At 44.4% G+C, this 27425-nt stretch overlaps 1 protein-coding gene and 1 pseudogene across 1 annotated transcript; one reads left to right on the top strand and one right to left on the bottom strand.

Annotated features, from left to right (window-relative positions):
• Nucleotides 1–384: 384 nt before the first annotated feature.
• Nucleotides 385–11711, top strand: LOC132402419 (histone H2B 7-like; annotated as a pseudogene).
• A 1556-nt stretch (nt 11712–13267) lies between these two features.
• LOC132402418 (late histone H2A.2.2) lies at nt 13268–13662 on the bottom strand. The gene has a single exon (XM_059985276.1). It carries the CDS (start codon nt 13655–13657, stop codon nt 13268–13270), a length of 390 nt encoding a protein of 129 aa, XP_059841259.1. The 5' UTR covers nt 13658–13662.
• Nucleotides 13663–27425: the final 13763 nt, after the last annotated feature.

Raw genomic sequence — 27425 nt, 5'->3', positions numbered from 1 at the left:
CATTTAGATTGGGGTGGTGCCTGCTTCAGAAGTGGCGGGCCCTGGTGAGTGTTGTAAAACAGAGAGACAAAGGGGTGTGAGTACGTAGGTAGACAGGGTGGTGAAGAGACAGTTGATATGTTTGCCTTCACCAGTCAGAGCACGAGCAGAATTCCTTGGAGGTCATGTGACTGAGCACAAGACAGTCCTGAGATGAGTTGGTGAACTATGTGCAGTTTCGGTCACAGAGCCGCAGGAAATGTGTCATTTGAGCTGGAAAGGGAGTAGAAAATATTGACAAGGATATCTCTGGGGCTGGAGTTATAAGCAGGGAATTGATATATGGGGACTTTCCTCTGGAGTATAAGGGCTGAGTATAATGACTTTGTACAGATTTATGTAAACATGAGGGGCATCAATAAGGCGGATGGTCAGAGTCTTTTCCCCTCACTGGAGGGATGTCGATATGTAAAGGGCATAAATATGTTGTGAGAGGATAAAGATTTTAGGGGCCCGAGGGTCAATATTTCTCACAGAAGGATCTGTGGAGGAAGCTGTAGAGGTAGGTATAGTCACAATATTTAAAATATGTCTGAACAGGTACATGGAGAGGAAAGATTTGGAGTGAAATGGCCTAACTGAAGGCAATTGGGTGTAGTTGAGTTTGGCAGCTTGATTGGTCTGGATGAGTTGGGCCAAAGTAACTATTTCTGTATTGTATAAATCTGTGACTCTGTTTTGGGGAGTTAAACCAGGGAAGATGAACACTGTGAATAAAAGAGTCCTGCAGAGTGTAGTTCAGCTGTGAGACCGTGTGGGTTCCTGTCTCCAGCATCGAAGGGTCCTGCGGAGTGTAGTTCAGCTGTGAGACCGTGTGGGTTCCTGTCTCCAGCAACGAAGGGTCCTGCAAAGTGTAGTTCAGCTGTGAGACCATGTCAGCATCGAAGGCCAGCCCTGAAAGTATTGGTAACCTACGCCTGCTCGTGTTGGGTGCAGTCTTTCATTGTGTTTCTTCGATTTACTGTACAGTATATGCTCACAAGAAAATGTATCTTGGAGGTTGTATGTAGTAATATATAGTACTTTGCTAATAGGTTTATTTTAAATGATGAAATATACCACCGAAATTGAAGTCATATATAAATTGAAAAATCAGGGTGAGTGGTGCCACAACAACCACCTCTCATTCAACATGCACAAGACTGACCAACTGATTATTGACCAGAGTAGGAAGAAACTGAGCATCCATTAGCCAGTGCCCATTAGGGGATCAGAGGTGGAGAGGGTAGAAACTTTAAATTTCTGGGCATTACATCAGAGGGAAATTCCTGGATGTTATCATTTCAGATGATATGTTCAGGGACCAGCTTGTAACGGTCACTTCACAGAAAACATGGTGACACCTTTACTTAGAAGTCTGCATAGGTTTGTCATGTCTGGTGGAGGGTATCCTGACTGGTTGCATCATGGTCTAGTATGGAAACACCAATGCTGAAGAATGAAAAGTACAATTCATGAGAGCCAAAGCCTTCCACCATTGACCAGATCTACAAAGAGTGCTGCCACAAGAAAGCAGCAAGGATGACCACCATCCAGACCATGGTCCCTTCTCACTGCTAACATCAAGAAGGTGGTACAAGAGCCTAAGGTCCCACACTGCCGGGGTCAGGAACAGTTATTACTCTGAACCAGCACGGACATCTTCACTCACCACAATGCTGAACTGATCATTGAACACCCTTTCAAGGACTCTACAACTCGTATTCTCAGTATTATTATTTATAATCATTAGTTTTTTCTATTTGTATTTACATAATTTGTCAATCTTTGTGTGCAGTTTATTTGTTCTATGTGAATGCCTGAAGAAGATAAATCTCAATGTACTATTTGGTAGCATATACATACCTTGATATCAAAATTAACTTTGAACTGTGAGATTCAAAATTGTGAGATTGCAGTTGGGGTATTGTGTGTAGTTCTGGTCACCTCGCTGCAGGAGCAATGTGATTCAGCTGGAGAAGGTGCAGAAAACATTCATAAGGATGTGACTGGCACTGCAGGGTTTGAGTTATAAGGATAGACTGGGACTGTTTTCCCTGGAATGTGGGAGGCTTCGGGGTGACCTTCTAGAGGTTTATATAACTGTGAGGGGTGCAGATAGGACAAATGGTCACAGTCTTTTTCATCCAGGGCAGAGAATAAATAAAGAACATAAATGTATTGTGAGAGGTTAAAGACTTAATGGGCCTGAAGAGCAACTTTTTTACCTCAGTGTTTAGAAAACTGACAGCACAATACAGGCCTTTCAGCCCACAATGTTGTGCCGAACATGTACTTACTTCAGAAATTACCTCAGGTAACTCATAGCCCTCTCTTTTTCTAAGTCCCGTGTACAGATCCAGCAGTCTCTTAAAAGACCCTATTGTATCCACCTCCACCCCCGTCACTGCAGCTCATTCCATGCACTCACCACTCTTTTTGTAAAAAACTTACCCCTGACATCGCCTCTGTACCTATTTCCAAGGACCTTAAAACTGTGCCCTCTCATGTTAGCCATCTCAGCCCTGGGGAAAAGCCTTTGATACACGATCAATGCCTCTCATCACCTTTTACACCCTTATCAGGTCACCTCAACCTCCATTGCACCAAGGAAAAAAGACCAAGTTCACTCAACCTATTCTCATAAGGCATGCTTGCCAATCCAGGCAACATCTTTGTAAATCTCCTCTGCACCCTTTCTATGGTTTCCATATCCTTCCTGTAGTGAGGTGACCAGAACTGAGCACAGTACTCCAAGTGGGGTCTGACCAGGGTCCTATATATTTGTAACATTACCTCTCGGCTCTTGAACTCATCACACGGTTGATGAAGGCCAATACACAGCATGACTTTTTTTTAAATTTTTTAATGCATTTTCTACAGCACTGAAACCCCCCCCCCCAAGAACGAAACAGGAAAATTAATACAGTGCAAGATAAACATACAATGGTAATATAATACAAAATATAATAATTGAAAAAGCACCCAAATTGAAGTTGTGTAAAGTTAGTATCCACCCCCACCCCTGCAAAAAAAAACTCCAGACCAACCAGAGCAAAATGTAGGAAATATAAATCAGAACATTCAAAACCCCCAAAACTGTAAATACAATTAAAAACAGAAGATAATAATGCCTACTACCAAAAAAAAAGCTGAAAGCAAGGGACTGAAAAAGAAACTTAGTCAAAAGGAAAGTTATGAAAATACTCAATAAAAGGTCCCCAGACCTTATGAAACTTTATGTCCAAATTAAGAATTGAGTAATGAATTTTTTCAATTTCTAAACAGGATATAATATCGTTAAGCCATTGAGCATGCGTGGGTGGGGCAACATCTCTCCATCTCAGAAGAATTAGACGTCTAGCCAGGAGAGAAGCAAAAGATAATATTCGACGTTTAGTCAAACTCAAATGTATATCTGTCTCAGCCAAGAAACCAAAAAGAGCAATTAAAGGGTCAGGTTCTAAGTGGCGATTCAGAATACAGGATAAAGTTAAGAAAACATCCCTCCAAAATTTCTCTAGACTAGGACAGGTCCAGTACATACGAATGAGAGAAGCCTCGCCACTTTTGCATTTATGACAAAGAAAACTAATATTTGGATAAAATCGAGATAATTTAGATTTGGACATATGAGCCCTATGAACAATCTTAAACTGTAAAACTCAGTGGCGAGCACAAAGAGAAGTTGAGTTAACCGACTTGAGAATCGAGTCCCAGACCTCATCAGATAAAGAGATATTTATGTCATGCTCCCAAGCCATTCTGATTTTATCCAAAGGGGCGCACCTTAAGGATACTAATTTATCACAAATAAAAGATATTAAACCTTTGCACAATGGATTAATAGAAAGAAACAAGTCCTTAGCATTTTTCTCGGGCATCTCAGGGAAGTTGGGTAATAAAGGATTAATGAAGTGTCTAATTTGGAGATATCCAAAGAAATGGGCATTAGGTAGATTAAACTTAGCAGAAAACTGTTGAAAAGATACGAAGCGATTATCAATGAAATGATCTTCAAAATACCTAATGCCCTTTTTATACCAATCATAAAATGTTGAATCATGCATAGAAGGTAGAAAAAGATGATTATGTAAAATAGGACTCGAAAGGAAAAACCATAGAAACCATAACATTTCCTAAACTGGGCCCATATTTGCAGAGTATGTCTAACAAGAGGATTAACAATTTGTCTAGGCAAACTACCAGGGCGTGCAGATCCAAGAAGTGCAGAGATAGATAGATCCTTAGTGAAATTCAGCTCCATTGCTACCCATTTAGGGCGTTCAGACTGGCTATGGAAAAAAAAGACCAGAAGATAAGACAACGAATGTTAGCTGCCCAGTAGTATAGACTGTTACGAATGTGGAGCAACTCTGAGGGGCAGAAGGGTGCAAAGTCGCCCCCTCCTTTTTGAGAATCGCAAGATCGCTATTATTTCGGATCTGAGACCCAGGAAGTGAGAGAGATACACAGCAGGTCAGGAAATGAGAGAGAGAGAGACGCAGAATACACAACCAGGTGGAATGTCTCCTGACATATGCGGAACGGAACCACTGATTACTGCTATTGTCTCTTGGAGAAGGAATTGTGTATTGAGTACTGTACTATTCATTGAAACCCCTCAGGGGACAACCAGAGTGGTCATCATCTCAACCTGATTGATATCTGAGACCCCGTGAGTGAGGATAAAAGAGGGGTCTGGGGAACACCCCTTAGACACACCAGGAGAAACGCTAGAAATCCAGTGACAGCGTTTCATAGTAAAAGCCAGTGAGAGCTCGTGTGTGTCCTCCCTTGCCTGGGTGGCGGGCTCATCACGGAAGAACGGTTTAGCTAAAGGAGAGGTCACACTTGAATGGCCACAACAACGAGACACCGACGGATCGAAATCATAAAGGAAGGTTGGCAAAACACTTAGCGGTAACTGTTCCCATTCTCCTATCTCTCTCTCTCTCCAACAATTGCAACACAGCGACAAACAAACGACGGCAGCCTGTGTGAACTGAAGTGAACTTTAGATTTCTATCGGACAATTCATTATCCCCTAGACAACGATAGAGCTTATTACTTATTGATTATTATTATACCCGCACTTTTAGGTTTAGTATTGACGACGTATATTATCTATATATTTGCATTGATAATATTTTTGTGTATTTTTACTAATAAATACTGTTAAAAATAGTATCATCAGACTCCAACGGACGTCTCTATCTTTGCTGGTAAGTAACCCAGTTACCGGGTTCGTAACAACTTGCAGCCTCGTCTCGAGATTTGATACCAAATTGGAGGGCCAGTAAATCGGGCTTTTAAGTCCAAACTTGGATCTGTTTGAGCGGGTAACCAGACGGGAAACCAGCGAAGATGGATGTAGACGAATTTATAAAAAAACCAACTCCGGAGGCGCTAGAGGCGGCCACAAAGTCGGACTTGATAAATATTGCGAAAGGACTAAATCTCTCAGAGGTGAGGTTGTCAATGAAAAAGTGGGAGGTGCGGAGGGCCATAACTCAGTATTATATTGAGAAGAATGTGTTTTCGGCTGAGGTATTGGAAAATATCCCTGAAAAGGTACCAGCTAGTGGGACGGCTCAGTTAGAGTTGGAAAAATTAAGGTTGGAACATGAAATTAAGTTAAAACAGCTGGAAGCAGCTGAAAAGGAGAAGGGAAGAGCCGAAAAAGAAAAGGGAAGAGCCAAAAAGGAAAAGGAAAGAGTCGAAAAGGAAAAGGAAAGGGCTGAAAAGCAGAGGGAGCATGAGCTCCAGCTAAAGGAGTTAGAGCTGAAAAGGGAGCATGAAATTAGATTAAAACAGCTGGAAGCAGCTAAAAAGGAGAAGGAAAGAGCCGAAAAGGAGAAGGAAAGAGCTGGAAAGCAGAGGGAGTATGAGGAGAAGGAGAAACAGAGGCAGCATGAGCTGGACATGGAGACGTTAAGGAAAGAGCGAAGAGCTCAAGGGTCAGACCGAGAGCAGCGGTTTAATGTTAGTCGGGAGTTTAGGTTAGTACCTCCGTTTGAGGAGACGGATGTTGATAGTTATTTCTTGCATTTTGAAAAGGTGGCAGTGAGTCAGAAGTGGCCCAGAGATCAGTGGGTGGCGTTGTTACAAAGTGTGTTAAAAAGGAAGGCACAACGGGCATATGCGGTATTGTCGGTAGACGAGGAGGAGTATGAGAATTATGAGAAAGTAAAGGAGGCCATTCTTCGGGCCTACGAATTGGTCCCTGAGGCCTATAGACAAAAGGTTAGAAATTTAAAGAAAGTGTGGAATCAGACATATGCAGAGTTTGCCTATGAGAAGGGTGTGCTCTTGGATCATTGGTGTGCAGCAGAAATGGTGGAAGAAGATTTTTGGCATCTCAGGGAGTTAATTCTGATCGAGGAATTTAAAGGTTGTGTTTCAGATGATATCCGGATGTATTTGAACGAGAAGCTGAATATGTCCATATCCGAATTTGCCAGGTTCGCAGATGAATATGCAGATGAACCCACAATATATAAACATAATTCAGATTTATATTAAACATAATATAAACATAAATCAATAGTATCAGGACATAGACATGTCCTGGATAACAAGGAAAAACAAAAAAAAAGATAGTGTTGGTACTAGAGAACCCACCCCACTCTCACAACCCAAAACTAGATGGCTACCCAAAAAAGCAGCTAGCTCTACTGAAAATAGGACACCCCAAAAACCAACTTCCAGTTCCATAACATTAACATAAGCTCCGTGTAAATAATATATCAGATACTAACTAATTTATGCACTACAAATCAAAATTACAAATAGGAACAACTTCATCAGAAAGAATATAAAACTTAATACAAAATAATAATCAAGAACTAATCTACCCACGAGAAACTATGATTTTTTTTTAAAAAAGGGTAAAAGGGGGAAATTCTATATTTAAAGAGAGTACATATCAGCCGTTTTTATAAAAGGCAGGTTTTATACAGTAAATTGACAGGGAGACCTTCAATAAAAAACTGTAAGCCTCCCAAATAAATTAAGACCAGTTGTAATTCTCTATAGTTAAAGTTATTCCAAAGTAAACTAAATTACACAAATGAAATCTAAGTCCACAGGAAAACATTAATTTAAATCATCTATTTAAGAAAATCACACCAAGTCCAAGGAGAGACCAACTAAAACCCATGGGTTCTGAGTAGTTAAGGACTAAATTATTCAAATAGAGTCTGAGTTCGCAAAAAAGACTTTAATTCAAGAAATACTCATCAGCCATTTTAGAAAGTCAAACCGGGTCCAAAGAAGTCAAGATGGCTGGAAGATTTCCAACAAACATCTCAGCCTCTCTACTGACTTAAACCACTTATGTTCTCCAGTAATAAGCGTAATTCGAGGATCGGCAGGATTGCGAAGGGAAGATTTGAATCCATGACTTCTTAACAACACAGTCAACCTGTGCAGCAGCTTTGAGTGTCCTATGGACTCAAACCCCAAGATCACTCTGAGCCTCCACACTGCCACGAGTCTTACCATTAATACTATATTCTGCCATCATATTTGACCTACCAAAATGAACCACCTCACACTTATCTGGGTTGAACTCCATCTGCCACTTCTCAGCCCAGTTTTGCATCCTATGGATGTCCTGCTGTAACCTCTGACAGCCCTCCACACGATCCACAACACCCCCAACCTTTGTGTATTCAGCAAATTTGCTTATCCATTCCTCCACTTCCTCATTCAGGTCATTTATAAAAATCATGAAGAGCAGGAGTCCCAGAACAGATCCCTGAGGCACACCACTGGTCACTGTCCTCCATGCAGAATATGATCCATCTACAACCACTCTTTGCCTTCTGTGAGCAAGCCAGTTCTGGATCTGCAAAGCAAATGCCCCCTTGGATCCCATGCCTCCTTACTTTCTCAATAAGCCTTGCATGGAGTACATTATCAAATGTCTTGCTAAAATCCATATACAGTACATCTATGGCTCTACCTTCTTCAACGTGTTTAGTCACGTCCTCAAAAAAATTCAATCAGGCTTGTAAGGCACGACCTACCTTTGACAAAGCCATGCTGACTAATCCTAATCATGTTATGCCTCTCCAAATGTTCATAAATTCTGCCTCTCAGGATCTTCTCCATCAAATTATCAGCCACCGAAGTAATACGCACTGGTCTATAATTTACTGGGCTATCTCTACTCCCTTTCTTGAATAAGGGAACAACATCCACAATCCTCCAATCCTCTGGATTCTCTCCTATCCCCATTGATGATGCAAAGATCACTGCCAGAGGCTCAGCAATCTCCTCCCGCGCTTCCCACAATAGCCTGGGTTATATCTCTTATGGTCCCAGTGATTTATCCAATTTGATGCTTTCCAAAAGCTTCAGCACATCCTCTTTGTTAATGTCCATATTCTCAAGCTTTTCAGTCCATTGTAAGTCATCTCTACAATCACCAAGGTACTTTTCCATAGTGAGTACTGAAGCAAAGTACTCATTAAGTACCTCTGCTATCTCCTCTGATTCCATACACACTTTTCCTCAGTCACACTTGATTGGTCCTATTCGCTCACATCTTATCCTCTTGCTCTTCACATACTTGTGGAATGCCTTGGGGTTTTCCTTAATCCTTCTCGCCAAGGCCTTCTCATGACTCCTTCTGGCTCTCCTAATTTCATTCTTAATCTACACGTACAACAAGTTGGAGGAACTCAGCAGGTCAGGCAGCATCTGTGGAAATGAGCAGTCAATGTATCGGGCCGAGACCCTTCATCAGGACTGAAGAGGGAGGGGGCAGGGGCCCTCTAAAGAAGGTGGAGGGAGGGTGGGAAGGAGAAGGCTGGTAGGTGCCAGGTGAAAAACCAGTAAGAGGAAAGATCAAGGGGTGGGGGTGGGGAAACAGGGAGGGGATAGGCAGGAAAGGTGAAGAAGGAATGTAAGGGAAAAGCACTGTATGTAGTAGAAGGCAGAATCATGAGAGAAATGATAGGCAACTGGAGGAGGAGGCAGAGTGAAACTGGGATGGGGGAAGGGAGAGGGAGGGAATTACCAGAAGTTGGAGAATTCAATGTTCATGCCAAGGGGCTAGAGACTACCCAGACGGTATCTTAAGCTCCTTCCTGCTAGCCTTATAATTTTCTAGATCTCTAACATTACCTAGTTTCTTTAAAACTTTCATAAGCTTTTCTTTACTTCTTGACTAGATTTTCAACTGCCTCTATACACCACAGTTCCTGTACCCTGCCATCCTTTCCCTGTCTCATTGGAATGTACCTGTGAAGAACGCCATGCAAATATCCCCTGAACATTTGCCACATTTCTGCTGTATATTTCTCTGAGAACATCTGTTCCCAATTTATGCTTCCAAGTTCCTGCCTGATAGCTTCATATTTCCCCTTACTGCAATTAAACACTTTCCTAACTTGTCTGCCCCTATCTCTCTCCAATGTTATTGTAAATGAGATAGAATTGTGATCACTATCTCCAAAATGCTCTCCAACTGGGAGACCTGACACCTGACCAGGTTCACTTCACAATACCAGATCAAGTATAGCCTCTCCTCTTGTAAGCTTATCTACATATTTTATCAGGAAACCTTCTTGAACACACCTAACAAACTCCACCCCATCTAAACCTTTTGCTTGAGGGAGACACCAATCAATACTTGGGAAATTAAAATCTCCTACCATGACAACCCTGTTTTTATTACACTTTTCCAGAATCTATCTCTCTATCTGCTCCTCGATGTCCCTGTTACTATTGGGTGGTCAATACTGACCCCTTTCTGTTCCTAACTTTCACCCACAGAGACTCAGGAGACAATCCCTCCATGAGTTCCTTCTTTTCTGCAGCTGTGACACTATCTATCAGCAGTGACACATCCCACCTCTTTTTCCTCCCTCTCTGTCCTCTCTGAAACATCTAAAGCTTGGCATTCTAAGAGGCCATTCCAGCCCCTGAGCCATCCAAGTTTCTGTAATGGCCACAGCATCATAGTTCCAAATACTGATCTATGCTCTAAGCTCACCTGCTTTGTTCATGATGCTTCTTGCATTAAAAAGCCAACCACTCCTTCCTCCATCTCTTCAGTTCGGTTCCCACCCTCCAGCAATTCTAGTTTAAACTCTCCCCAATAGCCTTAGCAAACCTTCTTGCCAGGATATTGGTTCCCCCTCAGATTCAAGTGCAACCCGTCCTTTTTGTACAGGTCACATCTGCCCCAAAAGAGGTCCCAGTGATCCAGAAATCTGAATCCCTGCCCCCTGCTCCAATCCCTCAGCCACACATTTATCCTCCACCTCACTCTTTTCCTAAACTCACTGTCGCGTGGCAGAGGCAGTAATCCCGAGACTCATACCCTCGTGGTCCTGCTTTTCAACTTCCTTCCTGACTCCCTGAATTCTGTTTTCAGGACCTCCTTCCTTTTTTAACCTATGTCGTTGGTACCAATATGTATCATGACCTCTGGATGTTCGCCATCCCACTTCAAGATATCATGGACGCAATCGGAAACATCCCGGACCCTGGGAGGCTACCTCCCATCTGTGTTTCTTTCCTACATCCATAACATTGCTTGTCTGATCTCCTAACTATAGAGTCCCCTATTACTGCTATCAGATGGTCCTCATATACCTGCCTGCACCAGCCCATCAGGCAGATTTTCCAGATTGGAACTTCCCTCTGGGTGAAGGAGGAAATTCTTCCTCAGGGCTCCTGTAAAACACACTCCTCTCCTTAAACCTGTATCTCTCTGGCTGGAGCCACAGAGATACTCAGCATGGAAAAAGGCCCTTTGGCCCATCGCATTGATGCCTGTCTGAAGCAGTCTCACTTCCTCACATTCTGAACCTATCCATCAAACCTGTCAAACTGTCTTTTAGACATTTTCATTGTACTTACCTGTATCACTTCCTCCGGCAGCTCATTCCACCTACCTGCCACCTTCTTCTAGTAAAAGTTATCCCTCCGCCTAAAGGCTCTGCACATTAGTTTAGACACCTCTTTCCTGGGGAAAAACTCTGACCATTTACCCTGTCGATAACCTCATGATTGTATACTCCTCCTTATGTTCATCTGCAGTATCTCTCGTCCAAGAATGTTGTAGCTGCTGGAACAAACCAACACCGCTGAAAGACTAAGCGCGGGGTGGTTAATCCTGTATGAAGCGCCTTCCATTCAATCTAAAGGTTTCAAAGTCGAAGAAAATTTTTGATACTTTATTAAGCAACCAGCAAAACAACCTATCTTTCTTGAATCCTTCATTTGCATAGGATTGGAACACTGCCTATTTAATGCAATTTCCGAGCGGGTTCCAAATATTTCTGGGACTGAAACCGACGGAGGAATTTCCTGTTCTGGCCAAAGCTCCCAAGAAGGGGGTAAGAAAGCAGTCTCCAAAGCGCAAGCCAAGGGCAGCAAGAAGCGCAAGAGGGCGAGAAAGGAGACTAATGGTTTCTATATCTACAAAGTGATGAAGCAGGTTCACCCCAACATAGGCATTTCCTCCAGGCGGTGAGCATCATGAATCTACCGTTGGCGATATTTTTGAGCGCATCGCAGGCGAGGCTTCCCGCCTGGCTCATTACAGCAAGCGTTCGACCATCACCTCTCGGGAGATCCAGACCGCCGTGCGCCTGTTGCTGCCCGGGGAACTGGCCAAGCACGCCGTGTCGGAAGGGACAAAGGCGGTGACCAAGTACACCAGCTCCAAGTGAAGCTCCACAGGGCGCTGACTGAACACAAAGGCAACACGAGTGAATCTGCAGATGCTGGAAATCAATAAAAAACACAAAATGCTGACAGAACTCAGCAGGCCAGACAGCACCTATGGGAGGAGGTAGTGACAACGTTTCGGGCCGAAACTCTCCTGATCAACCCTCCTGATGAAGGGTTTCGGCCCGAAACGTTGTCACTACCTCCTCCCATAGATGCTGTCTGGCCTGCTGAGTTCTGCCAGCATTTTGTGTTTTTATTGACTGAACACAAAGGCTCTTTTAACAGCCACTCAATGTCTCGCAGAAAGAGTTTCTCCAATACTTCAACAGTGAAATATAACAACCAATTCCTTGGAGATTTTCAGTTTCGAAGCAATTTTAATTTATGTTGGTGTCCGCTGATGGTCCACCAGTCCGGTTCCATGCTGGGGTCTCTCTCCCTGCCCGTTCTACGGATATCGAGACTTAAACTTTCCTATATCTTCACACATGCACACACAACTTTACACAAAGGGCTTATTCTTGCGAGGTAGATTTTTGCTGTTGTCTATCCAGTTAATTGCGATGATGGTGGTTAATTCCCTGCCGTTAGGTGATGCAACTATCCTGAATCCGAATCAGAAATTAGATTCACGGTCCTTTCACAAAACAACTTCACATCGCAGTCCTAACCACAGTTGCCGAGCCGTCCATAACCTGATGCATTTTAAATTTTAAAAAACTGTCACGTTTTCTATGGATCAGCGCTTGTTCCGATCGGCAATTCAATACGAACTATACCATATCGCACAACTATCTTTCGGGGACCCTGCGGGTCATGTTCTATGTATTATTTCTGTCTGTCCTGTGTTTTAATTTTAAATTATTTCCACGATTTGCTCTCTTTTGCACATTGATCTTTTTGTGTGCGGATTGTCAAGGATTATGTTGTTTACTTTGTGGGTGCCTGCAAGAAGATGAATTTCAAGGTCGTGTATGGTGTACGTATTAGATAAATAAACTTTGAATATTAAATTTAATGCACAGTCTACAGTATAAATAGATCAGGATCGTGTAACGTCTCATTCGCACATTTAATTATTTACTTTTGGCCTTTTCTATAAAATTATTTTGCTATTGGCGCACACATAACGCGATGTCGGTGGTCTGGAGGTTGGTTTTGGCACTGTTCCTGTTACCGCCTGTTCATTGGTGACTGAGGCCGCTATCTGATTGGGCTTTTTCACACACTAATAAGATTGCGTCATTTACCACCAATCACGCTCCACTCTAGATTCAACCCGGAAGTGGAGATGGTTGAGGGGGGAATACACATTTTCGATAAAAGGGGACAATTCGGGAATAGGAGGGAGTGCGGGTTGAAGGAGAATGCTCTGAAGAGATAAATGCAGTTTGTTATTTTCTTCAGGGGAGAAAAAGCTAATTAAAACGTGTCTGTGGCAGACACCCGGATCGGAAATCCCCGGACCCACCCCAGCCAGTGCTCAGCCCTTCCACAGACAATCTGAGTGGCTCTGAAAAGAGCCTTTGGGTTTCTAAATTGTCGCTTTGTCTCTTTACTTGCCCTTGGGGTTAGCGGGCGCGCCGCTTTTCTTGGGCAACAACACGGCCTGGATATTGGGCAGCACCCCGCCCTGAGCGATGGTCACCCCTCCCAGCAGCTTGTTGAGCTCCTCGTCGTTGCGGACGGCCAGCTGCAGGTGTCTGGGGATGATGCGGGTCTTCTTGTTGTCCCGGGCCGCGTTACCGGCCAACTCGAGGATTTCAGCCGTCAGATACTCGAGCACAGCGGCCAGATAGACCGGGGCTCCGGCACCCACCCGCTCAGCATAGTTACCCTTTCTCAGGAGCCTGTGAACACGGCCCACCGGGAACTGCAGTCCGGCCCGGGACGAGCGAGACTTGGGCTTGCTCTTGGCCTTTCCGGTTTTTCCTCGTCCACTCATTTTAGCCGATCTTTCACAAAGAATGAGGAAATGATTCCGCATTCACAATTTTATAGCTTTTGGAGAATTGCTGAAAGACACTTACGATTGGTGGTGCAATGCTTTCTCGGATTGGTGATGTGGAATAACCCAATCAGAGAGATGTCCGATTCTCCAATGATCAGACCGCAGCAAAAGAAGCGTGAAAAATAACTGTCACTGTCCAAAAGGACATGGAAATCAGGAAAAAAAACTTTCTAAGGATATCTATTATCAAAGTATGTGTCCTATTTAAAGCCTTGAAATTCATCTCCTTAGAAGCACTTACAAAGAAACCCAACAGAATTTATTTAAAAGGACAGTCAAACACCCAACATGTAAAAAGGAACAAATCGTGTAAACTACACGTAAACAAACAATATTCAGAACTAATTTTCTTGAAAGTGAGTTCACAGCCCGAAATTATCTCCTGAAACAGATGTATTGAAGCGTTTGAAGAAAAGTATTGGTGAAATGTTAAGAAAATGTGTGTGACATTTAATAGAGTCATTGAGTTTTCAATAGGTACATTTATTGTCAGAGAAATGTATACAATGTACATCCTGAAATCCTATTTCTTCACAAACATCCATGAAAACAGCGGAATGTCCCAAAGAATGAACGACAGTTAGATGTTAGAACCCCAAACCACCCCTCCAGCTCCCCCCTCCCACGCAGAGCAAGCATCAGCACACTCCACCGAGCACTCAAGTTGTCATAGGGTGGGCGTTGGGAACAGACCCAAATGCAAGACACAGACAATGAAGTACTAGGGAGAGGACTAGGTGTGTCAAGAATTCAAGGGAAGTGGGGAAGAAACAATGTCGGACAAGACTAGGAGACGGCATGGGCTAGGACTAGAGTAGGAAAGTGGGACCTGGACAAGGAACTAGGAGCTAGGAACCTGCTGGACAAGGACTCCGAGTCAGAAACTGGACAGGGACCCAGAACCTGGGTCTTGACTCGGGCTTGGACTCCGGATCCAGGCGAGAACTGGACATGGCGCAGGATGCGGGACTCCAGGGCTGGACGAGGACATGAAGCTCAGACTTGGTCTTGGTCGAGGGAGAGCGGGAATGCAGAGCCTTGGTCGAGAGAGTGCGAAGCAGAAGCGGGGAGAGGCAGAGATGGACACAGACACTAGCCCTGGATGAAACCAAGACTCAGAGCCTAGGCTACGACTTAGCCTCGGACACGGGCTGGAACCTCCTCGGAGCCTCGGACACGGGCTGGAACCTCCTCGGAGCCTCGGACACGGGCTGGAACCTCCTCGGAGCCTCGGACACGGGCTGGAACCTCCTCGGAGCCTCGGACACGGGCTGGAACCTCCTCGGAGCCTCGGACACGGGCTGGAACCTCCTCGGAGCCTCGGACTGGAGTTCAGGAACACTGAGCCTTGGACTGGAGCACAGAAACACTGAACACAGAGCAGGGACCCCTCCTTGGGAACAGGACAAAGGGCCGGGACTCATACACAGACACTAAACACAGGGACACAAAGAGACAGTTCCAAGCTCAACGATAGATAGTTCCTTCTATTGATGTGGCAGGGCTCCGGTCTCACTCCAGCAGCTGAACTTGATGGCGATACAGGCGAGGTTGCCAGCAGGGCTTCAGGCATGGGTAGTCGACAGGGCTTTAGAGGGAAGGAAAGGAACAGTCCAGCCTCAGGGTATCGGCAAGGATAGTCTGACATACCCTATTAAGGCAAGGACAGGATACTAATGAGACAAACCAACCACCATACGTGAACCCAGGCCCACTTATATTCCAGCCCCAATATGAGAATCAGGTGCCTGTGGTTAAGCCCAACTGAAAGAACAGACAGCCAGAAGACCCGGAGTCCGGTGACCACGGACCGGACTGGGAACTGGAACGCGGACTTTACGGACCGGACCATGACACAAGCATGCAGCAATCATCAATAAAGTCAGATTTGCAGTACCTCAAAAACTACTCATTCACCCAGTAATTCGACATACTACAGGCTCTCTCTCTCTCTCTCTCTCTCTCTCCCTATAAGAGAAAAAGAGGCCCCCCTGTTTCACCGTAACTTCCGCCATCTCCAACGGATCGCAGTGATCTCCGTCCTGGTACTTATCCTTGCAAGCGGAAAAAGTGCTATACCTGTCCCTACACCTCCTCCCTCACTATCACTCAGGGCCCAAACAGTCCTTGCATGTGAAGTCGTCTACTGTACCTGGTGCTGCTGCTATGGTCTCCTGTATATTGGTGAGAGTCGACATAGTTTAGGAGACTGCAGCATTGAACAACTACATTCCATCCACTAGAAAAAGCAGGACCTCCTGGTGGCCACCCATTTCAATACTACATCCCATTCCCACATGCCACTCCACGGCCTCTACTGCTGCATCGAGGACACACTCAGGCTGGAAGAGCAATAACTTGTCTTCCGTCTGGGTACCCTTCAACCTGATGGCATGAACGTGGATTTCTCAAACTTAAGGTAATTCCCCCCACTTCCCCATTCCTATTTCAGTCCCACCCCCCAAGTCTCTTAACCTGCCCATCGCCTCCCTCTGGTGCTCCTCCCCCTTCCCTTTCTTCTATGGCTTTTGTCTTCTCTTACCAGATTGCTGCTACTCCAGCCCTGTATCTCTTTCACCAATCGACTTCCCAGCTCTTTACTTCACCCTCCCCCTCCCAGTTTCACCTGCTACATTGTACTTCTTCATCTCCTCCCCCACCTTTTTACTCGTCTCTTCCTTTCCAGTCCCGATGAAGGGTTTTGGCCCGAAACACCGACTGTTTAGTCCTTTCTATAGATTCTGCCTGGCCTGTTGCGTTCCTATGGACGCCAGACTCCGGGTCTTCTGGCTGTCCGTTCTTTCATTTGGGCTTAACCACAGACACCTGATTCTCATATTCGGGCTGGAATATAAGTTGCCCTGGGTTCACGTGTGGTGGCTGGTTTGTCTCATTGGTATCTTGTCTTTACCTCTGTGGGCTAAGTCAGGTCGTTTTCTGTGTAATACTTTGATTTCCAGCATCTGCAGATCTGAAATGGGCTTGCCAACTCCCCACCAAAAAAAAAGCTGTTCCCAATTAACTCCCTGGATTAAAGGGTCTGTGCTGTAAAGATAGGTTAGACAAATTTGCGTTGTTAGAACATTCAAATGTTTTTGAAATGAACAGGCCATTCGGCCCAACAAAGCTAGCTAAATTCCTATTCACAGTGTGTTGATATAACTATCGAGTTTAGATTTGAAAGTCTCTAAGGTACTGCTCTCAACTACCAACTAGGTAGTTTGTTCCATGTGTCCACAACTCACTGTCTGAAGAAATGCTTCCTGATTTTAGTCTAAAATCTTGCTTTAACCAGTCTCCATTTATGACCCCACATCCTTACTGATGGATTAATTTTGAAGTAGCAGCTGGAATGCATTATATATACTTAATGATTTTGAACACTTCTATCATGTCTCCTCTCATTCTATGGTTAAAAAGATTTAATTCTTTCAATCTTTCTTAATAGCTCATACACTGCAGACCTAGAATGAGTCTTGATGTCCTTCTCTGAACTTTCTCCATTGCCTTCACATCCTTCACAGAATATGGAGACCAAAATTATAGCCGGTGCTCAAGGTGTGGCCTTAGAAGCGCATAATACAGCGTAAGGAAAACGCCTCTAGACGAATTCCACTGAGCACATTATGTAGCCCAACATTCTATTAACCTTCCTAGCTGCTGCTATGCATTGTCCACATGTTGATAGTGATCAGTCTTCCAGGATGCCCAAATCCGTCTCATACATCTAACTCAAGACACCCCATTGTATATTTATATCTAATAGTTCTACTTCCTAGATGTAATATTTTACATCTATTTACATTAAAATTCATTTACCATTGACCTGCCCACATCTGGATTTTGTTTTGATCTAACTATAGACAATAGACTGTGGGTGCAGGAGTAGGCCATTCAGCCCTTCTAGCCAGCACTGCCATTCACAGTGATCATGGCTGATCATACACAATCAGTATCCTGTTCCTGCCTTCTCCCCATATCCCTTGACCCTGCTACCTATAAGAGCTCTATCTAACTCTCTTGAAAGCATCCAGAGACTTGGCCTCCACTGCTTTCTGGGGCAGAGCATTCCACATATCCACCACTCTCTGGGTGAAAAAGTTTTTCCGCATCTCTGTTCTAAATGGCCTACCGCTTATTCTTAAACTGTGGCCTCTAGTTCTGGACTCACCCATCAGCGGGAACATGCTTCCTGCCTCCAGTGTGTCCAATCCCTTAATAATCTTATATGTTTCAATCAGATTGCCTCTCATCCTTCTAAATTCCAGTGTATACAAGCCCAGTCACTCCAATCTTTCAATATATGACAGTCCCGCCATTCCGGGAATTAACCTTGTGAACCTACGCTGCACTCTCTCAATAGCAAGAATGTCCTTCTTCAAATTTGGAGATCAAAGCTGCACACAATATTCTAGGTGGGGTCTCACCAGGGCCCTGTACAGCAGCAGAAGGACCTCTTTACTCCTTTACTCAATTCCTCTTGTTATAAAGGCCAGCATGCCTTTAGCTTTCTTCACTGCCTGCTGTACCTGCATGCTTGCTTTCATCGACTGATGTACAAGAACACCTAGATCTCGTTGTACTTCCCCTTTTCCTAACTTGACTCCAGTTAGATAGTAATCTGCCTTCCTGTTCTTGCCACCAAAGTGGAGAACCTCACATTTATCCACATTAAACTGCATCTGCCATACATTTGCCCACTCACCTAGCCTGTCCAAGTCATTCTGCATTCTCTTAACATCCTCCTGATATTTCACACTGCCACCCAGCTTTGTGTCATTGGCAAATTTGCTAATGTTACTTTTAATCCCTTCATCTAAATCATTAATGTATATTGTAAACAGCTGCAGTCCCAGCACCGAACCTTGTGGTACCCCACTGGTCACAGCCTGCCATTCCGAAAGGGACCTGTTAATCGCTACTCTTTGTTTCCTGTCAGCCAGTCAATTTTCAATCCATGTCAGTACTCTGCCCCCAATACCATGTGCCCTAATTTTGCTCACTAATCTCCTATGTGGGACTTTATCAAAAGCTTTCTGAAAGTCCAGGTACACTACATTCACTGGCTCTCCCTTGTCCATTTTCATAGTTACATCCTCAAAAAACTCCAGAAGATTAGTTAAGAATGATTTTCCCTTTGTAAATCCATGCTGACTCAGACTGCTATCCAAATGTGTCATAATTTCCTCTTTTATAATTGACTCCAGCATCTTTCCCACTACTGATGTCAGGCTAACCAATCTATAATTCCCTGTTTTCTCTCTCCCTCCTTTCTTGAAAAGTGGGACAACATTAGCCACCCTCCAATCTGCAGGAACTGATCCTGAATCTATAGAACATTGGAAAATGATTAGCAATGTGTCCACGATTTCTAGAGCCACCTCCTTAAGTACCCTGGGATGCAGGCTATCAGGTCCCGGGGACTTAACAGCCTTCAGACTCAACAGCCTATCCAACACAGTTTCTTGCCTAATATAAATTTCCTTCAGTTCAACCATTACCCTAGTTCCTCTGGCCACTATTGCATCTGGGAGATCGTTTGTATCTTTGCGAGTGAAGACAGATCCAAAGTACCAGTTCAACTCATCTGCCATTTCCTTGTTCCCCATAATAAATTCACCCGTTTCTGTCTTCAATGGCCCAATTTTGGTCTTAAATACTTTTTGCTTTTCACATACCTAAAGAAGCTTTTACTATCCTCCTTTATATTCTTGGCTATTTTACCTTTGTACCTCATTTTTTCTCTGCGTATTGCCTTTTTTATCTTCTGTTGCTCTTTAAAAGCTTCACAGTCCTCCGGCTTCCCACTCATCTCTGCTATGTTATACTTCTTCTCTTTTATCTTTATACTGTCCTTTACTTCCCTCGTCAGCCACGGCCGCCCCTTCCTCCCCTTAGGATCTTTCTTCCTCTTTGGAATGAACCGATCCTGCACCTTCTGCATTATTCCCAGAAATACCTGCCATTGTTGTTCCACATAGTGATTCTACTGCCTGAATGTTGACAGCCCATCCCCCTAATTTAGAGTCCTGCAAACTTTACTATTTCATTTGTTATGTGCTTATCCAAATCCCCCTTAATGTAAATGAAAAACAGCAGTGGCCCCAAAACTAATCCCTATGGAAACCCACTTTTAACATCTTACAGTTGTGAAATAATCCTCTCACCAGAACATTTCTGTTTTGAGCCAATTCTGCACCCATCCACACACCGAAACCTGAATCCCTACTTCCTGTACCTCGATTATTAACCTCTTGAGTTATTTGAATTATGGTGTTGAATGCTGAACTGTAGTTCAAGAACAGCCTTCTCACATAAGCAGCCCTCCTCTCCAGTTGTGTAAGGACGGTGTGTGGAGCTGTGGCTATTGCATCATCTGTTGATCGGTTGTGTCAGTAGGTGAATTGTAGGATCCAGTGTGGCTGGTAGCAAGCTGCAGATGTAATCCTTCACCAGCCTCTCAAAGCATTTGCTTATTATTGAGATGAGTGCGACAGGACGCCGGTCATTCAGACATGTTAACTTGTTCTTTTTAGATCCTGGGAAAATGGTGGATGTTTTGAAGCAGGAGGGCACCCTGCACTGGGAGAGGGAGAGATTACAAATGTCAGTCAACCCATCTGCCAGTTGTGCCACGCACATCCTGAGTACCCGCCCTGGGATGCCGTCCTGTCCCGCAGCCTCGCGACTGTCCACTCGGAAACATCTACGTTTTTCAGCTTCAGAGATGGCCAAGGTGTAGGTCGCTTTGACAGTTTTCCTCAGGGACTCAGCGTTGGCGACATCGAGCTGAGCGTAAAAAAAGGATTTAGCTCATCTGGGAGAGAGGCAGCGGTGTTGGCAGCACCACTGCGTTTAACTTTGAAGTCTGCGATGGTGTGCAGACCTTGCCATAAGCTGAGTGTGTTGTTGGTGGATCCAGACGTTGTGTCCAGATCTTGTCCCTGTATTGTTTTGCTGCGTTGATGACTCTGTGTCGATCATTTATTGAGTTCCTGATGGTTACCGGCAACGTAAGCTCTGTTTCGCCTGGCAAGTGCAGCACGCATGGAACTGTTGATCCAGGGGTTTCTGGTTTGGATAGACCCTGACCGATTTTGGGGGGACAACATCTTCGATGCACCTCCGGATGAAACTGTTGACCCCATCCGTGATCTCGGAGACATCCTCATCACGAAAGACATTCCAGTTGACGTCATCAAAGTCTCCACTAACTTTAGAAAAATTGTTAGGGGTTTGTGTATATAACCTCTTTAAATACCCTTGGATATACAGTGGGGTGGTAGGAAATTTGTGAACCCTGCAGAATTTTCTCTATTTCTGTGTGAATATGACCTAAAACGTGATCAGATCACGTAAGTGCTCAAACTAGAGAACCCAATTAAATAAATAACACAAAATATATTTGCCCATTTATTTATTTATTTATTTATTGAGAAAGATGTTTGAATATTACATGGACTTGTTGGGGAAAAAAGTATGTGAACCTTTGCTTTCAGTAACTGGTGTGAACCCCTTGTACAGCAATAACTTCAAACAAATGTTTCGGTAACTGTTGATCAGTCCTGCACACAGGCTTGGAGGAACTTTAGGCCATTCCTCCTTACAAAACTGCTTCAACTCTGGGATGTTGGTGGGAATCCTTGAAGGAACTGTTTGTTTCAGGTTGTCCTACAACAGCTATTGGATTAATGTCAGGACTTTGACTGGGCCATTCCAAAACACAAGTTTTCTTCTTTTTAACCAATTATGTTGTTGGTTTACTCTTGTCCTTTGGATCATTGTCTTGTTGCATTAGCTTCAGGTGATGGACTACTGCCCTGACATCCTCCTGTAAAATGTCTTGATACAATTTTAAATTAATCGTTCCCTCAACCATTGCAAGCTGTCCAGGCCCTGAGGCAGCAAAGAAGCCCCAAATTATCATGCTACATCCACCGTGCTTTACAATGGAATGGTGTTGCTGTGCAGTACCCTTTTCCCTCCAAACATAGCACTGTACATTTCTGCCAAAAAGTTCAACTTTTGTCTCATCTGTCCACAGAACATTGTCCCAGAAGTGTTGTAGAACATCCATGTGGTCTTTTGAAAACTTGAGACATGTAGAAATGTTGTTCTTTTTTTGAAGAGCTGTAGTTTCCTCCGTGGTGTCCTTCCATGAACACCATTTCTTGTTCAGTGTTTTTTTTCTAGTGGAAACATTAACAAGTTCTAAAGGTTTCTGCAGCTCTTTTGCTGTTACCCTTGGTTTCTTTTTCACTTCCTTCAGCATTGCACATTGTGCTCTTGGTGTGATTTTTACAGGGTGCCCGCTACTACAGAGAGTAGCAACAGTACTGAGTTCCCTTCATTTGTAGACAGTTTATTTTACTGTGTACTGATTATCACTCAAGTCTTTAGAAATGCCTTTGTAGCCTTTCCAACTTCATGCATCGCTACGATTCTTCTTCTAAGGTCCTCTGAAAGTTCTTTGATCAAGGCATGGTGCATGTAAACAGATCTTTCTTGAGAAGAGCAGGCTCTGTCAGTAACCTGACTTTGTATGTCTTTTTATTATAGGGCATGAGACCTCTACAACCCACACCTCCAATCTCATCTCATTGATTCCAAATAGATTTTCTAGAAGGCATCACCCCAGAGGTTTATATACAAATGTTTGTACTTTTTCTAACAACTACCTGTACTATTGGATCATTTTTCTCAATAGGTAAATGAACAAGCATAACAATTTTGGGTTATTTATTTAATTGGGTTATCTTTATCTAGTTTGAGGACTTATGTGAAAATCTGATCACATTTTACATCATATTTATGCAGAAATAGAGAAAATTCTACAGGATTCACAAACTTTCTTTTACCCCTGTATGTTGTCTGCCTCTGGAGATTTATTAACTTTCAACCTTTTCAGCTGAAGCAGGATCTCACTTTCTGAGATCTCTAAGTCACTTAAAAACAACCTTATCTTTTCTACACTTCCTGGTATATTGCTAACATCTTCACAGGTGAATACTTGAGTAAAAAAAAATGATTTAAGAGTATCCATTATGTCCTTCTCTTCAGAAGTTATCACCCCACTGCTATTCCCAACACGCTTAGCTTGTTTCTTGACTTTACTACTAAATGATTGATAAAAATCCTTTGGGGTCAGCTTTAGCATGATCAGCAATATCCTTCTCAATCTGCCCTTTGGCAATTTGAATTTTCCTCGTGACTATAGCTCCATATTTTCATATGCCCTATGGTTAATGTCATTACTGTTTTTTTGTAGTCTTCATATATTGTAGCTGTATTTTCTTCAGTCATTTTTTTGTATATCTTTATTCGTCCATGTAGCTGATATTTTGTTTTTATTGCTTATCTTGACCTTGTTGGGGTCCAGTCTGGAGCCCACCTTCTGGGTCTTGCTCCAGTCTGCGGACTCCGGACTCTGGGCCTTGCAGCCAGCCCTCCTGTCACCCAGAGCCATTGGATCATCTTGGCTTAAGGAGGTACACCTGTTGCCTATTAGGGGGCAGGTGTTTATAAGGGGCTCGGGGACTGAGCCTAGTTGGGGGGTTGTCCTGCTCTGAAACTGGGTTGGTACCTGGTCCTGACCTGCTCTGTGTTGGTTCTGTCCAGGTTTGTCTTGTTTTCCTGCTTCTCTTGTGTGTGCTGGTCCTGCTGTTCAGCTGTATTTGCCTTGCCTGTGCTGTCTCACTGTCTGCTTGCTTCTCCCTATTTACTGGTGTATCCTCGTTGTCCTGTTGCTCACCCTGGACCCAGCTCCCTTCTGTTCCCTTGCCTCTGTCAGGTAAGCCAGGCTGTTGCTGTTAGCCCTTGGGTGGTTCTGTCCCTTCCTGTCCCTTGCCTCTGTTGGGTGAGCCAGGCTGTTGCTGTTACCCCTTGGGTGGTTCTGTCCCTTCCTGTTCCATTCCTCTATCAGGGAAGCCAGGCTGTCTGCTGTTGCCTGGTGGGGGAACTCAGTCCCCTTCCTACCCCTCACCTCAGATGGATTGTGCCCTGCACCTGCCCAGGTGTCTGTGCCCTGCCCAGGCCTCTGTGTCTCTGCCTGGGAGGTGGTCCTGCTCAGGATGTGGCCTGCCATGAGGACTTCTACCCTTTCCTCCCCTTGTTTCTGATGGGTTGTGCCCCGCACCTGCCAGGTGCCTGTGCCCTGCCCAGGCCTCCGTGCTCCATGGGATCCATGTGACCTGCCCTGAGGACCCTGACCCTTTCCACCCTTTGCTCCCTATGGGTTGTGCCCACACCTGCCCAGGGTTCTGTATCTTGCCTTGGCCTTTGTGTTCCTGCCTGGGATGTGGCCCTGCCCAGGAGTTATGTGCCTGCCCCAGGGGGCTCTTCTACCTGCCTGAGCACTGGGATCCTCCTGCCCTGCCTGAACTCTGGGATCCTGCCCTGCCTGCATTACCCCTTGTATGCCATGGCATCCCCATCCTGTCCTACCCCTAGTACTTCAGTGCCTGCGTCCTGCATTTGGGTCTATTCCATGTCTGCTCCTGACAGACCTTGGGAACAAACATTTTCTGCGTTGCATGTATTACTACTTTAAGTCAACCCCATTGTTCTTCAACTGATTTAGTTGAGTTCCTTCCAGTTTACCTTCTGAAGTCTTTGCCATACCTTGCCTTCCTGAAATTCAATTTAATGGGTTTGGTTTTTTTGATATACTGTCCCAAAACGATTCAAAACTAACAATGTTATGATCATTTATTCCTAAAAGCTCAACAACTCTGTACTCAAAACTCTACCCTGATTGTTACAGAATATCAAGGCTAGACAGCTAATTTTCTCAGGAATACCAGAGGCTGAGGGAAAATCTGATAGAAATTTAGAAGATTGAAAGAGGCATAGAAAGATTAGAAAGAAACTATCTTTTTCCAAGGACTAAAATATCTATGCCAGAGAGCATGCATTTAAGGTGAGGGGGGTAATTACAGAGGAGAAGTGAGGGGATAGTTTCTGTGGTGGGAATCTGAGTTGTGCTGCCTGGGGGGGTGGGAGAGGAAGAAAAATCAAAGACTTTTAAGAGACATTTAGAAAGCCACATGGTCGGGTGGAAAATGGAACGATATGAACATTGTATAGGCAGAAGAGATTAGTTTATTTGTCCATTTGATTACTAATTGAAAGGGTTGGCACAATATTGTGGGCTGAAAGGCCTGTTCCTGTGCTGTACTGCACTACGTTACAGTAAGCACCATACTGTAAGGGCACAGACCATTGCAACAGCTGGCACTGTACAGTGAGGGTGCAGACGGTTACAACAGCCAGTCCAGTAAGAGTACAGACCTTTACAACAGCAAGAATGGTACAGTAAGGGCACAGGCCATTACAACAGCTGGCACAGTACTGGGCACTGCCCAGTGAGGCCACAGATAGTTACTGCAGACAGTAAGGCTCAGAGCATTACAACGCCTGGCACCATGCTGTAAGGGCACATACAGTTACAATAGCCAACACCATATAAATAGAACATTCCAAAAGCTGGCACCATACAGTAAGGATACAGGGTGTTACTATAGCTGGCATCATACAATAAGGACAAGGACTTTTTCAACAGATGATCTGAAACTCTAAAAACTCAAAATGCTGGAAACACTCACAGCTCTGCCTGCACTGAACAAGTATTCTCAACAATTTCTAGTTTTATTTTTGTCAGACAGATACATGGACACTCTCAGTACTGGACCAGCGGAATATACTTGGCTTTTACACAGAGACAGATAATTGACACTGCTCTATATGACCTATACATCCCTATAGTGAACTGAATGGAATCAATGGAAACACACCGCACTGCACTGTCCAGAAACTGTCAGCAGGCCTTTACAACACCAAGTCCTTCACTACCAGGACACAGAAATATAAAATTCTCCACACTGTGCTGTAAGCACACAGACCTGTACATACCCAACATTGCACTCCACCATTAAACACCAGTACAAACCGGCACTTCAATGACAGAGAATAACAAAACACTGATACTGGACTGGGATTCATGGAACTGATCAGATAAGCACAAAGAAACAACATCTCCTGGTGGGAGAGTCGAGAACAAGGGGAAATGGGCTGAAAGTTAGAGTCAGTCTGTGGAAAGGAGATGTCAGGAAGCATTTTTCCATGGACAATGAGGTCAGTCCAGTGGGCAGAGCAGACATGGGCCTCATATGGGAGGTTGGTAGGGGATCATGAACCTAGTTTAATGCACTATTGCAGCAGATGGAATTAGAGTTGATCAGCAGGAGAGAGTGTGAGAGTGTTGTAGTCACAGAGACACAACATTTCAGTGGAGGGCAGCAGCTGCAGTCGCCAGGTCTGTGACTTAGATGTACAACAGGAGAGGGTGGAGACAAGGAGAGCTGTAGTGACTGGAGACTCCATAGTGAGGGGGATAGACAGGAGATTGTGTGGCTGTGAATGAGACTCTGGTATGGTGTGTTGTCTCTGGGGTGTTGGGGCAAAGGATGTTTCTAATGGGTTACAGAAGAATCTGAAGAGGGGAGGGTGAACTGACAAAGGTTGTTGTACATATTTTGACCAAAGACACTGGAACAAAATGGATGAAGTCCTGCAGAATGAATATAGGGTCTGAGGCAGAAAGTTAAAGGATTATAAGCAGGAGCTCAAAGTGATCCATGGATTATTCCCCATGCCATGAGCTGTTGGGATAGGAATAGTAGGAAGTGCAGATGATATTATGACCGAGAGGCTGGTGCAGGAGGAAATGGTTAAGGCTTTGGGACCATTAGGATTGCTCCTGGCCATACAAAGGGATGGGCTGTATATTAACTGGAGGGGCACCAATATCCTGATGGGGAAATATGCAAATGCTATTTAGGAGGGTTTAAATCAGTCTAGGGGAGTTTGAGGCTAACAGAAATTTTGAAGTGAGAAATGTCAGCAAGTAAGTCAGACAGGGACAAAGCAGGGAGTGAGGAATGTCTGATAGAGTCACTGACTCAGTTTACTCATGGTGGTGGGAAGAAGCCTGCTCAGGTGGTGAAACAGGATTCCCTTGCTTCTTCAACCTACAGACACACCATTGTGTTCACAGCGGGGACTGGCCATACACCTGCTGAGACAGTGTGTACGGATTCACTCGGAGACACCGGTCAATTCACTCGGGGAGAGGCTGTCCACCTGCTCAGACTGTTGGGTGGATTTCCAGTCATTTCAACTGAAGGTCCACCAGAAAGTGCACACGTGCAGGCCATTCACCTGCTCAGACTATCAGAAGGAATTTACCCAAGCATCTCAACTACTGGCACACCAATCAGTTCACTCCATAGAGGCCATTCCTCTATTCAGAAAGAGGGAAGGGATTTACTCACCCATCTAACAAACAGAAACATCAGTGAGTTCACACTGGGGAGAAACCATTCACCAGCTCACACTATCGGAAGGGATTCGCTCAGTCATCTCAACTGAAGGTACATCAGCATCAGAGAAAGGTCATTCATCTGATCAGACTGTGGGAAGGGATTCACTCAGTCACCCCATCTACAGTCACACCAGTGAGTTCACACAGGAGAGAGGCCATTCACCTCTTCTGTGTGTGGGAAGCGATTCAATCAGTCATCCAACCTACAAAGACACCAGTCGCACTGGGGAGATGGAGTTCACCTGTTCAGGGATTTCCAATGTCACTTCAAGTAAAGGTACACCAGCAAGTTCACACTGGGGAGAGGCTTACTGAAACTGT

Source organism: Hypanus sabinus, chromosome 12 (assembly GCF_030144855.1).
Source record: "Hypanus sabinus isolate sHypSab1 chromosome 12, sHypSab1.hap1, whole genome shotgun sequence".
NCBI lineage: Eukaryota > Metazoa > Chordata > Chondrichthyes > Myliobatiformes > Dasyatidae > Hypanus > Hypanus sabinus.
The sequence above is the reverse complement of the archived record's forward strand: the minus strand, read 5'-3'. Positions and strand labels throughout refer to the sequence as shown.

Excerpts from the sequence above, each read along its gene's own strand:
- LOC132402418 (XM_059985276.1), bottom strand. The coding sequence starts at position 13,657 with ATGAGTGGACGAGGAAAAACCGGAAAGGCCAAGAGCAAGCCCAAGTCT.